General features: G+C 42.1%; 1 protein-coding gene and 1 long non-coding RNA gene across 2 annotated transcripts in view; one reads left to right on the top strand and one right to left on the bottom strand.

The window, feature by feature from the left end:
• Positions 1-7,437, bottom strand: part of si:ch211-246m6.5 (von Willebrand factor D and EGF domain-containing protein) — a 45,166-nt gene extending 37,729 nt beyond the window's left edge. The window contains exons 1-5 of the mRNA XM_013272192.3: positions 6,974-7,437; positions 2,466-2,650; positions 2,020-2,248; positions 1,692-1,757; positions 1,332-1,564 (exon numbers count right to left, since the gene is read on the bottom strand). Coding sequence (XP_013127646.1) covers positions 1,332-1,564; positions 1,692-1,757; positions 2,020-2,248; positions 2,466-2,650; positions 6,974-7,076 — 816 coding nt within the window. The 5' untranslated portion in view covers positions 7,077-7,437. The remainder of the gene's footprint in view (positions 1-1,331; positions 1,565-1,691; positions 1,758-2,019; positions 2,249-2,465; positions 2,651-6,973) is intronic.
• Positions 7,438-7,540: 103 nt separating this feature from the next.
• Positions 7,541-13,490, top strand: LOC109197056 (uncharacterized). Its single transcript, XR_002058363.2, has 3 exons — positions 7,541-7,601; positions 12,060-12,180; positions 13,293-13,490. It is a non-coding gene; the product is annotated as an uncharacterized LOC109197056 (long non-coding RNA).

Genomic DNA, 13,490 nt, shown 5'->3' with positions numbered 1-13,490 from the left:
CTAAATTCGATCCTCCTAGGACACAAAGATAACGTCTAAGAACATCCACATGCTAAGGTTTACTGAATAAACAATTTCCATCGCCCTAAAGGCAACCTGGTAAAGAAATAAAGCTGCTGGCATTCTGATTTGATTATTAATGATAATTTGGAGCATTCTGAAAATAACCCAGAACTACAACAAACCATAAAATTTATCAGCTATTTTCGTGGTACTGTGAATCTGCTCTCTCCTAAGCCCTGAATGCAGATGGTTCTTAGTGCTGGACACTTTTTGTTTTTGTAGAGTTTTGCTGAGGAGTCACAGTTGAGAAGGTGTTGGTAGCAAAATAGCAAACACTGCCTGCGAACAGGGTTTGCATTTGCTTAATTCAGTCTTGAAACCGTAAGCTTTTATTTGGCTTTTTGTTGCCTGCTAAAAAATCTACATTTGTAAACAATGACCAGGAGGACATCTTGACCCACCTATCTGGTGGCTATGTCGCAAACCCCAAGAAATGACCTGATTACAAGATGCATCAATGTCTGCCAAACAAGCCACTGGGTTCCCTGCGTTGGTGTGCAATGATAGTGTAAGGTCTGCCTCTGTGTGATATTTTTCAAAGCCATTTTTCCCTTCTCAAGATAATTAAGTGTTGCTTTTTGGAACATCTGCATAAACACATTTTGTGGGCCTCCTAATAATGCAATCTTTCTGCTGAAGCTGGATAAAAAAACAAACAAAGGAAAACTTGGACAGTCCCAAAACCCAAGTACCCGAGAATTTTGAAAAAGGAAAGCCACATGGACAACTCTGGAACCAGAAAATACACGCAAGTGATAGCATGCAAAACTTTCCTTCGTCTGTAAGAAGGCATCATCCAAACAGCTGACAAGATGGTATCTCACAAGAAACATCCAGATTTAATGTCTTTATTTAATATAACCCAAGCACTTCCTGTATCGTTGTGTTAAGAACAGCTACACTACTGCGTGAATGCAGAGTTGCCAAGATATCAACATAAGAAACAGCTTTATTTTAAATACGTGCGTCTGTTCATGTAAAAATAACTTCCTAGAATTCACTGTGAAGATGTGAATGGAGATCGGCTTAAATGGGGCACATATGGAGCAAGGCTTTTCCAACCTGCAACTGATTTAACTTCCCCACCCTTTTCTTGCATTCTCTCGACTGCATATGACACATGTTGCTTCTCTGCTTTTTCTCTGTGAGCCTGAACTCATGAAAAAAAAAAAAAAAAAATCAGTTCGGCATGATCGTGGGCCACTCGAGGAGGTCAAACCCAACACATGTGCTCCCCAAAACTTTCAACACGGTCTGGCAGGAATTACCGTTTCTCCGAGCCTGAAGTGAACGCCATCCATCTCCACCACAGAGAAGGGCTTCAGCGTGGCTTCCTGTCTGATCTCGGCCTTCATGCTATGGCTGATGTGTCTGGCCCAAACCACCTGGAAGCCCAGCGTCTGGCTCCATGGTGGCAAGACGAAGGAGCACCTCAGGTGGACGCTGTGGCCGATGAGCTCCGCAGTGATCACCGGTCGGGAGGGCAGGGACGGGACGGCCTCTGAAAGCAGATTTGGGCAGTTGCTAAAGTAACATTAATTGGGTTTCTTTTTAATTTTTTAAAGTAAATTGTGGATGCAGGGACCTTCTTTATACAGAGATGAACACATATTTTAAGAGTCTTGTACCTTTGCATCGACCGTTGACTTCCACCTCCCCTGCTGGGCATAGCCTGGGCCCCAAATCTGAAGCAACTGAAAGATGAGATTCATCAAATATCTTTCTACTATTATGCTAGAAAAATATATACCAAAATTCATCTCTGTAATCTAAGAATAAAGTTAATTCAGTGAGATTTTCCTTTTCTCATCCAAATTAATCCCTTAGAGTGGCTTGGCCAAACCATCCAACCTTTTCCTTTGTTAACATCATGCTGATATTTCCATCTACATCAGCTGCAACACTTTCATTAAACTTTGAACTTCTACAGCAAAAATAAGGCAGATGAATGCTCACCTTTTGCACAGTATCCCATGCACCCCTGCGTTGGCTGCAGGTAGTAAACCATGAACTCTCCACAGTTTCGCACCTTGACAGGGATACGGAAAAGGCAGCAGTCTTTGGAACTTCCGTGGAAGAACTGCCAGGTGGCACAGGCGGATAGCTGGCGGATCTCGCCAGGACGTGGCAGTGAGGTGTCTTTCAGTGACAGCCACACCGGAGCCTGGGTACCACAGCGGTTCATCTGCAGGAGGCCGCAAACAGAAACAGTCATTACCTTTATAGAGGTGGTTATTATACCCTGCACCTGTACTGGAGGTGTCTATTATGTCACTTGTTTGAATGATAGATATTTAATGGTACTTTTTGGCAGTGAAGGAAGCAGTCAGTGTAGAGACTTGAGGGAATGTGAGTACAGATACCTCTGTGACAGAACCTGCCTGTCATTTTGACCATTTTACCTCAACACAGGTGGTCGGCATCTCTGCTGGCTTGTTGTTGATCCAGAATCTGTACCAGCCTGGTGACAGCGAGTGGTCACAGATCAGATCCTGGATGGCGGTGTTCTGGATTTCAGTGGAGTCAAAGTTGACACTTCGATAAGGATTGTTCAGACTCTGATGACCTCCCGGGTAACACTCTGGAGCTAAGAACGACAAAGATGTCAAACTGAGAATTCGTGAAAGGGAAGGGGTAAAGACGCCAAAATAATGTGGAAAAGAAGACTGTGCTTTGGCGTTTTCAATTTGTTCATATGCCTTAAACAAAAAGGTACAGAGAGCGTATGTTATGAGAACCTTAAGTTGATGATGTTCTCTTGGAAGCTTGCCTCTGCAGGAAAAAAGCAGTGTTTTCAAACCTTAAACCCCTTCCTCTCAATCCATCTGCTTTGAGCTAAAGGAAATGAAAACTGGCCATGATTAGATCAGGTCTTTATCTGTGTCAGAGTCCTGCTGTTTAGTTGTCTAAAAGACAGACATTGCACACGAATGTCTCACTGATACGCCTTGGAAGCAAGATTTCTCTCTTGCGGCAGACTTTAGGTGAAAATTTCCCTCGGGTTGAATAAAGTATTATCAATCAATCAATCAATCAAAACTTTTAACTTTTACTCTTTTTTGTTTCCTACGCCACTTCACACTGACCTATGAATCATTCAAGGATAAAAAAGGCCCCACCTCAAGTGATGAACCAGTGTTCTATCTACACATAATAGCCAATTTAGCAAAGAAACTGATTTAAAATGTATCTTTAGGCACTATGTTACTAGCACCCGATCAGAAAAACACATCATTTGTTCCCATTGTTTTTAGTTGAATCTATGAAAAATGTAAATGTTCAACAGTGAGTGTTTACAGGCAACTGTTAAACACGGTGGAGTCTATGTCATTGTTTGATGCTGCATTTCAGTCTGTGGTGTTGGAGATATTGTCAAAATTGATGGATTATGAACACAGAAAAGGTACCATCAGATTTTGATCCACCATGTAATAACCATCTGGAAATCATCTGATTGGTAACAGCTTCATTTTTCAGCATGACAATGATCCCAAACACACTGCCAATGCAATAAAAACACACCTGGATAGAAAAACACACAGTGGAACTCTATCAGTCATGGATTGGCCTCCCCAGAGCCCGGACCTCAACGTTATTGAAGCAGTGTGGGATCATGTTGAACAGAACAAAAGGCAGAAACATCCAAAGAAGAGCTTTGAATGTCCTTCAAGAAGCCTGGAGAACTAGCTGGCTGAAGACTTTTGCACACTAAAGTACACTTAATATCAAAGTTAATTAAGCCTAATTCTCAGTCTTGCAAAGCCACACAAAGGTGAAAAAACAATCAGTTATACCCTAAACGGACATAAGCCTCGGTTTAAAGTTGAGGATGAAGGATTTAACTGAGCAGCCTTTAGTTTTAACTTCAGTATGACCATCTGATTTGATCTCTAAACCCAGGAGTGAGAAAATAGTGTGTTTATAACAGAAGAATTATGTGACGAACCAGTAAGTGACCAAAACTCAAAGCTGTGTGAAGGAAAAGGTGACAAACAGAAACAATTTGCTGTTTTGTGTTAGGGTGTTGAACATCTCACCCCCACAGGTTATCTAAATTGCCTAGAATAACAGAAATTCCAGTAAGCCTCTCGCTTCTCTTAACTCGCCCCAGGAAAGGACGCTAAAACCAACGGCGCATGACAGCCCTCTGAACACCGCCTGCAGCTGGAAGCTGAGAAGACCGGGGAAATTATTTCCACCAAACACGTACTTTTCCACACCACCACACTCCCAAAAGCTCTACATCTGTGGAGTGAAATAGGTCAAACTTGTCAGCGGAGGTCTTTGTTAACAAACCTTAGAGGCAGATGAGTAAAGTCACATTAGGGAAAACAAATGTTTAGGGTATTTAGGATGTTTTAGGAGCCTTCAAAGTCATGATTGGGCAGGGTAAAGTTGCCGCCAGTGATCCCAAGCCTAAACAAGGGCTTACCGGCTGGTCTGCGTGCTGACAGCCTCTTGAAACCAAATGCTTTTGTTTACACTGTCGCCTGTCTGAGCGTCCACCTCGTCTGGAAGCTCCGCTGACAAGATTCGAGGTCACAGGTTGTCCAAACAACCAGGGCTTCAGGAAGGAGGTGCTGCTGGCTAAACTGTTCCAACTGGCGTCTTAATGAGTTTACGAAGAAGTGGGGGAGGTAAATGAGCAGCCCCCCTGGGGGTTTTAGAGTTATCCCACTGGGAGGGAAGACCCTCAGGAGCCCAGATGTGCAGGGACTTAACCGAGAATACTCCAGTTACTCCAGTTTCTCAGCAAAAGTGTCGTGTTATCACCAAGGGAGACCTTGGTGATAACACAACTGAAGTTGTTGGCCTTTTTCCCAGAGGGCCCGCAGTCAGAAACTACACAGTCAGACCACCAGAGAAAGGACAAAGAGCCTGAATGAAATGTGAAAATGCTAAAATGATATGATGATGGTGAGTTACTCTCACTGATGAAAGCATTTTTTGTGAAGGGTAACACTTATGATGCTTCATTGTCTTTATTTAAAAACCCTTTTTGAAGCAGTAATGATAGATATTCAGAAAATACATATTTTGCCACAAGTTCCTTAAAGAGGTTGGAAAGCAGCATTTATACTACTGACAGACCCCGAAACTCTTTAATAAAACCTCAGACTTCAGGGAAAGTGAAGAAGTCTCTCATTGTGTTGGATTGTTAATCTCTAGTTAGTCTTCGGGAGGAAGAACTTTGAAAGACAGGAATTTCAACATGATGTTTCAGGAAGAGGATGAGGATAAGTGGTCGTGTAAAGAACAGGTAGTCATTAGGACATTATTACATAAAAACATGAGTCCTCTGTACTCACAGGTCGGCCTTCACCTGTCTTTGAACCCAACCTTCATTTTGTTCTCAGCAGCACACCTGTAAAAATTTTTACATTTTTTTTTACATTTTTTATCACTGGACAGTGATGCTGCTGTGTTCATAAAGGGGACCTCTCTCTCTCTCTCTCTCTCTCTCTCTCTCTCTCTCTCACACACACACACCCATGCTAAAAACCTTGAGACTTATAATTCACATATATACCTAATGATAACTTTATTAGGTACATCTTTTTAACTAATCACATGGCTGCAACTTAATGCACTTAGGTATGTAGCCAAGTCAAGATGAACCGGTAAAGTTCAATATGAGCATGAGAATGGGGAAGAAAGGCGATTTAAGTGACTTTAAATCTGGCGCGGTTGTTGGAGGTTCAGCTGGTTTTAACACTTTTTCTTCATGGTACATCTGCAAGGTTAGCAGGTTAAATGTGCTATTTTACTTGATAAGCTTTTTCTTTTCTTTACTACTGAAGGTCACCTACAAATCAATAGAAGGCTGCTGTCAACAGGACAAAATGTGCTCAAATTGTGGTAGACTTTGCTTTGGGAAAGTAATGTCTGGAAACCTCTGCGAGGACCCCACAGTGTTTCATTTTATGACTTAAAGTTTACAACGGTGTGCTTTGATCTGCTGCTGGACGCCCTGCAGACAAAGATGTGAGATGGAAGACAGGGTGACAGGTTGGAGTAAACTGAGCGCATTTTTGTTACAGTCAGGCCTCGTAATCAGCACAATTGTAACTCCAAGATTTTCTTTGGTTTGGTCATTGCATTCACTCCCATCCTAAATTCTGACAGCTGGGAAAACAGCAGCTCACCAAATCTGACCTTTATGTGCACCTTTTTATAGTCCTCTTTGAAATTTCTGCTAAATCCCAGCAAGGGAAGAAGACCAGGGAGAGCAACAATCCCTTAAAATTACTGGATTATATTAGATAACAGTGTATTATACTCTTTAATGAGTCATAACTCTGTTTTCTGATCTTGTTTCAATTATGACCACTTAACTTCTGACTCTCTTCACAAGTTTGACACTTTTATTTCCATTTGGGTTCATCTTGCCACATTTTTTCCAAATGATAATCAGCTCCATGTTGGTGAATTAAAGCCCACACATGCACGACTTTATCTCTAAATGACGGGAAAATAACCCCATTGCATGAAAGGGAAAAGAAACTTGTGATCTGATAATAATTTCTGCACCAATTAAGAATCCTTTAAAAACATCTTTAGATCAGAAGGAGAGAAAAAAATCTTTTCTCCAGATTTAAACATCTAATTATTGTTTCTCTCTGTGTCTTTGTGATTGGCTTGGCTGTCTTCTGGTGCCTTTGAAGGGTCCATTTAACCCTTTGGAGCTGAGTGATGGGGATGCAGACTCGCAGTCCAAGTCACGCAGTTTTTTTTTTTTTTTTTTTACACGCAACACTTTCTTATCTCTGCATTCTATTTAAGAACACATTTCAAAGTCCGCTCTCAGTCTCACTTTTTGCATCTGCTTCTGTTTCAGCTCAGATCATGGCAAAGTCTTCAAACTAGTCTTTAAAAAGACCCGTTGCGTTTAAACAAGGCATGCACTTACCATGTTGCGCTATTGCCGCTAATTGCACGACCCCCAGCAGCAGAGCGATGCGTAAAAATCCAAAGAACGACAGGCGCACTGAACCAAATGCGCAACAGACCATGACTGCGGCTCCAGTTTAAACAGATGCAGCAGGCTCGGGCCAGTCCACGGGTCCCATTGAAAGTTTGGAGAAATGTGGCGAAAGTGGCGCAAAGTGCACTTTATCTCTCCTCCGCGCATTCGGTTTTTGGTGATTAGAGGAAAGCTTGCGCTCCGCTCGCGAGAGACTGGCTTTCAGATCACTGAGAGAGAATAAGAAGAGGAGGGGGGGGGGTCAGTAAATCACAGAGATGGTAGGTGGGTCCTCTTCTCTGTCATCCCCCGAAACATCACGTGGCCACAAATCAATTAATCATCCATCCCACTCGTCTTGATCAGAGCTGCATAAACACGCCGTGCTCCGCCGGGCTGTTTAGACCTACGGCTGGAGAGCCTGGGGACGCAAATGTAACAGTGTTTATGTGATATTATTCCACTTGCAACAAATGTCAGTGTAACGGGGAAACAGCGCCTCCCCCCCAGGTGAGGCTGGTTAGGTGAGGCTGGCTGCAGTAATCACTGCCAGTCTGCCGTAGCCATACAAGAGGTAAGTTGTATTGTTCCGCACACATGATAGCTAAGTAGTACAGACACATAAAACATGTTCGATCAACTGATGGGCACCGAGTGTAATAAGTGCTTAGTGGACACAGTCCAACACCAGTTTTATGTACTCTTCATTTGTTTATTATTGTCTAAAACTGTATGCTAAAGCAGAATGCTAATGGGATATTCTGCCGTGTGCTGTGCGGAGTGGTGTGTGGTGAGCCCTTTGCACTGATACAACACCGTTGTTTCCATTTAGGAAATAAAGTGGCAGCGATCGATCAGAGACTCCTTGTCTTCTTAAAAACACAACACAACGCAGAGTCGAGGAGTCTGTTTGGGCCGAACTGTTGCAGAAACCGGTTACACAAAGCTGTGCGTCAGTGTGAGCAAAGTGAAACTAAAACAACAGTTTAAAAAGCGTCACGGAAGCCCACCAGGGAGAACATGTGCATGTTTTGTAACGTCCCCCCCCCTCAACCACAGCGGAATTACTTTTAAGTCTTTAATTCCCATTTTATGTGTTTTACCGCTTTCTGCACATGGATGAAATAAACACGCATTTTTGAGCAAAAACATTACAAATTTTCGCTCGAACCGACAACATCTCTGCAGCAGACCGCACACACTGTGTAACTGCAGTGCGTATGTGCAGTCCTGTGCAGCTGTATGTACGCAGCGCATGCAGTGAGAGCACACGTGCAACTGCGGAGGAAGTGAGCGTCCAGTCAGGCTTTACTTTAGAGGAACAGGATTATAAAATGATGCACGAGAAATGAACAGAGTTACTCATAACTCATAGGTTGTTAGCATCGGTTGGGACACTGCAGATAAACAAAGAATGCACTGATTTAGAAGCATATATCCAAGCAAATGCTTCAGAACTGTTGGCACACAGGGCACATGAGAGCCCCAAAATGTTTTCTCATTCTTAATTGGTATCAGATTTTAGGACCTGTTTTGTCATGTTTCTTGTTTTGCAATGTTTACATTGTTCCCTGAGTCTGGACTGCAAGAAGGCCAGTTTGGCAGGAAATATGCTGGACTGAGAAAGACTTGTTTTAAAAAAAACATCAGGATGACGGCGCATGTTGCTTCAAACCTGGATAAATGTCATTCGGCTTTAATGGTGCCTTCGCAGATGTGCAAGTTACCCTTGGCATGCACGCTAATGACACAGCCACGTACCAACATGCATGGTGGCTTTGAAGTGTGACCTGATGACAAGTCAGATCATCCCTCTCGTCTTATTAGTTTCCCACTTCACAGCAATCAGCTCAGTCCACCTTAAATAAGGGGTTTCTTGGCTCAGAGTGGGTCTTTGGGGTTGACTTACATGCCAAAGCAATCCTAGTCTGCATAGAGTTTACAGCTAACAACTCAATGTTAACTTAGACCTCAGTCATGCAGGTCTAGAGACAGTTTGGCAACCTCTTAGCAACGTTCGGTTGCTAGGGAAAAATTTGTATTTCCTAAGCGTTGGAGTTCGCTGGTAGGTGCCACAGATTATAGATAACACTGATTCCATCAACAAGAAAACGAATCAGAGATTATTTCTTATTAGGACGTTTAGAGGCTCTGGAGTTAGCCACAACATTTTGGAAAGAGTTTAACTCAGCTTGACTGAAAGCATTTAAAATCTCAGTCTCCTATGGTAACCTGACTGTGGCGATTAGGAACAAACAGGCAGTTCTGAACAGGATTGTCAGAAGTGCCAGAAAAATTTTTGGTCACCAATGAACTTCATTGGATAAGCTGTATCACCATGCTGTCTGTAAGGAAAGCCCGGTCTATTGTTGCTGACCGAGAAAACGCTCTTTATTCGGATTTTGAACTAATGCATCTTGAAAAAGTGTGAAGTCAACAACTTTCAAAAGGTGGAACTTTTACTTCATAGGCGTCAGACACGTCACAGTTCCTCTACATCTTAGAAAGTAGTTTCATTAAATTTACCGCGGACAATCTTATGGCAAGCAAATTAGTCACAATGTAACTAACTAAACCAGCTGATTTTAAAAAATCAAAATACAAAAATTTGTACTTTATGCCTGAATAAATTGTGTAAATAATTGTTTTAAATAAAATCTAAGAAAAAAAATCATAATCATTGCTGGTGATTTTCCTTTGCTGGAAGGCTCTTTATTTGACTGTAGGGAAAATCTTAGAGAAGTTGGCGACTTTCCTGGATTCTTTTTCTTTTCTTACTTTGTTTTGTTTTGAGTTTTACCTTTGCATCTGTGGATGTGGAGCTCATGCATTGAATTACGTTATTCTGAAACCCCTAGACTCTCTCAGATGCTCTTTTTACTTAGTATTTTCTTAATTCTCTTTCCTATGACCACATATCAGACAGAAAGGGATTGAATTATGTGGAAAAAGCCTTCAACTTCTTCTGGTGTGCCACATGATAGGAAAGCCCTTCTGAACAGCAGCCACTGGAAAGCCTCTGTTCATTATCTCTTCATGTGACTAAAAACAGTTTGTGACTGAGATGATTTCGCCGCGGGGGGGACGCATGAACCCAGAGAGCAGAAACAGAGAAGGTCGCCCTCCTGAGTTTAGAGTAAATATCAGGTGCTGGCGGCCGCGGAGACAGAACGACATACCTTTCCACTAAATCAAAGAGCTGAGAGGAGCAGCAGGTGTTCTGCAGTCCCTCTTTCATTGAGACTTCAGCTCCGTGAGAGAATCCCAGATCTTTAGCTTTCAGACTCAGGCTTAGATGTTTGTAGCAGAAACATTGTGAAAACTGTATAATTTGTGTCTCTGTGTAGATGGAGAAAGAACGTATTATTTGATATATGGTGCAGTGAAGTATTACATTTAACTTAGTAACCTTTTAAAAATGATTGCTGAGATTCAACCCAACAACGTTCCTTCAACACAAAACCTGCTTTAAGAGGAAATTTGTTGAGGTCTTACTGCCTGTTATTTTCTGTTTATCCTGCCTCATTTGTGTGACGTCAATTTAAAAGAAGAAAACAAAAAAGAAACTCTAAAAATACATTTAAAGTCATGATGTGCCCAAACAGGTGTTTTCAATATTTTAATGCTTATGGCAAAAGACATTAACATCCACCAGGGGGCAGCATTTTGCCAGCATGTTTGTCGAGATGTATTGAATGTTAAACTGTTGAACAGCCGATGCCTTCCGCCTTCTGCTTTCAGGTAACAAGGAAATAATATACATTTATTCATCTGATTGGTGACAATAAGTTGAAATTTTGACTTATTAATTCGAAATTCTGAGCTATGGATGACTTTTTTTTCCAGTGTCCGAAAAAAATTTTCCAGAGTATGACCAGTTGATGTTTTCTTTAGTCTTCCAGCGACTTGCCTGATTAAATAAATACAACAGTAAGTCGCTGCACCATCTTGTGGCAGAAATTGGTATTGCATAAGAGTGCAGCCCGGCACTAATTTGCAGCACGTAGATGTTTTAGATATGAAGACGTCTCAGTGCTTTCTTCAACTTCTGTTATAGGTATTTTTTACAGGTCTTTATGTATTTTTTAAAGAAGATAGGACATAAGTACATTTAAAGTACCAATAATATCGCTGTGTACCGTATGTTGTCAAACATACGGTACACAGTGTTTGTTTGCTAAGTCATCTTTTTCACACCTGTCCTGGAGACATTTCATCCAAATTAGACTGCAGACCGGTGGTGGCTAACTCCTGGCGGGTTAGAAAACATTATCTGCCGCCTCCTTTGATGTTTGTGCCCTGAGAAAGGACAAGAGGGGGGGATTCGAGCTCCTGCCTCCTGAGCACTTCCAGATGTCACAAATCCTCTTTTACTGTGAGAAAAACAAGGGAAGAACATACTGGAGCTACAGTGCCCCCAAACATCTTGCAACCATACCGCTTTTGCACTCTTAAAAAAAAACGTGAGTCATTCTCGACACGTCTGCTAGTCTGACTTTTATAAACTCAAGCTTGGTTACTTCTAAACATGGCGTGTTTTTCACACCAGATTACATCTCTTCTGTTGGGGAAAGAATCAAAAGCTTTACATCATTTTTAAGAGCGCAGCGGGAGGAAAACGTGATCACTGATTGCTTTGTTTACATCTGTTAGAGGAGTTACGACAAGCTAATTGGCAATTATTGCCTCCAGCCCTTGTGGGGAACACAAATGAGGAGCTTGTTTTCTAAAGCGTTTCATCGTAGCGCTGGGGGAAGCGATCACAACTAGAGAATTATTGTTCAGCATCTCAGGTCAGAGGTCAATCAGCTTGAGATAGGTGATGTCTGAGTTGAACTGATGTGATTTTTAAGCCGCCAAGAGATTGTAACAGATTTTCAAGGATACAATGTTAAACAGCAACACTTTCCTTCCCCATTCAAAGTGAGCATGTGAATGGGGAAGGACGGTGATTTAGGTGACTTTGACCGTGTCATGGTTGTTGGTCTGAGTATTTTAGAAACTACTGATCTGCTGTAATTTTCCCACACAGCTATCTCCAGAGTTTACAGCGAATGATCTGAAAAACAGAAACTACCCAGTGAACAGCAGTTCCATGGGAGAAATTGCCTTAGATATGTTGGAGGAGAATGGCTAGACTGCTTACATAACAGGTAACTTAAATAACACTTGTTAAAACCAGCGCAGAAGAGCATCTCAGTAACAGCAGAAGAGCAAGCTGGGTGGCACTCCTGTCAGTTAAAAACAGGAAATTGAGGCTATAATTCACACAGGCTGACCAAAACTGGACAATAGAAGATTGAAAAGTGTTGCCTCATCTAATGAGTCTTGATTTCTGGTGTAATATTTGGGTGGTAGGGTCAGAATTTGGTGTAAACCAGCGGTCCCCAACCCCCGGGGCATGGACCAGTACCGGTCCGTGAGTCGTTTGGTACCGGGCTGCGAGAGTTGAGGCTCGGGTGTGAAATTTATGGTTTTCAGGGTTTTTATCGTTAACTCGGTTTCCCTGGGTCTTTTCCCGTGTTGTAGTTGTGTGTCTTATTTTGCAAGAAATATTTACGCGTTACCATAGCGACCAGAGAGCATTAAGGGGCAGAGAGGAGGATTGTGAAAAGATTTTTATTAAATGCATTGCTGTTTGTGATTCATATTGCTTGCCGGAAGCTCGTCCTTGGACAGCCTGCTGGACGGGAGAGCACGCCTGTGTAACATGTCTTGATAAAAAGAGGAACGGAATGTTCCAGTAAGATAGCCACATACTGTTGTATAGTCATTTTTCTGAGAAGAGCGAAAATACGCCGCCCTGTTGTGTGGGCACCAGTGACTATAAATGCACGAATAAAAAGGTACACTGTGTGACTCTCTTCTGAGACGCTCACCCATGTACATGTGATTTATTACGCTGTCTCATTGTGTTCTGTTTATATTTGCAGTTTGCCATTTGGGATTTTCCCTTAACAAGGATGTTACTCTCAGTGTTGTTGGTTCATTTCAGGAGGACGCTGCAATAAAGTTACACAATTAAACAGTGAATTTGCGTTTATTGTTATATTTACAAAATACTACAGGTTTTGTCTTGGTCGTATTATTTTATTTTGATGTATTTATCTGCGTCACCTTAAAGGCCGGTCCGTGAAAATATTGTCTGACATTAAACCGGTCCGTGGCGCAAAAATGGTTGGGGACCGCTGATGTAAACAAAATGAAAGCATAGATCCATCCTGCCTTGTATCAACAGTTCAGACCCTTTTTTCCCTTTTAACAGGAGGAAACCTCCAGCAGGGCCAGGCTCAGGAAGGGGCATGTCCATGCCTTTGTGACTACAGTGTACCCATCTTCTGATGGCTGCTTCCTGTACTCCACAGTCACCAGATCTCAATCCAATACAGCACATTTGGGATGTGGTGGAAAAGGAGATTCACATTATTGATGTGCAGCTGGCAAATATGCAGCAACTTTGTAA

Source organism: Oreochromis niloticus, linkage group LG23 (assembly GCF_001858045.2).
Source record: "Oreochromis niloticus isolate F11D_XX linkage group LG23, O_niloticus_UMD_NMBU, whole genome shotgun sequence".
Lineage (NCBI taxonomy): Eukaryota > Metazoa > Chordata > Actinopteri > Cichliformes > Cichlidae > Oreochromis > Oreochromis niloticus.
The sequence above is the reverse complement of the archived record's forward strand: the minus strand, read 5'-3'. Positions and strand labels throughout refer to the sequence as shown.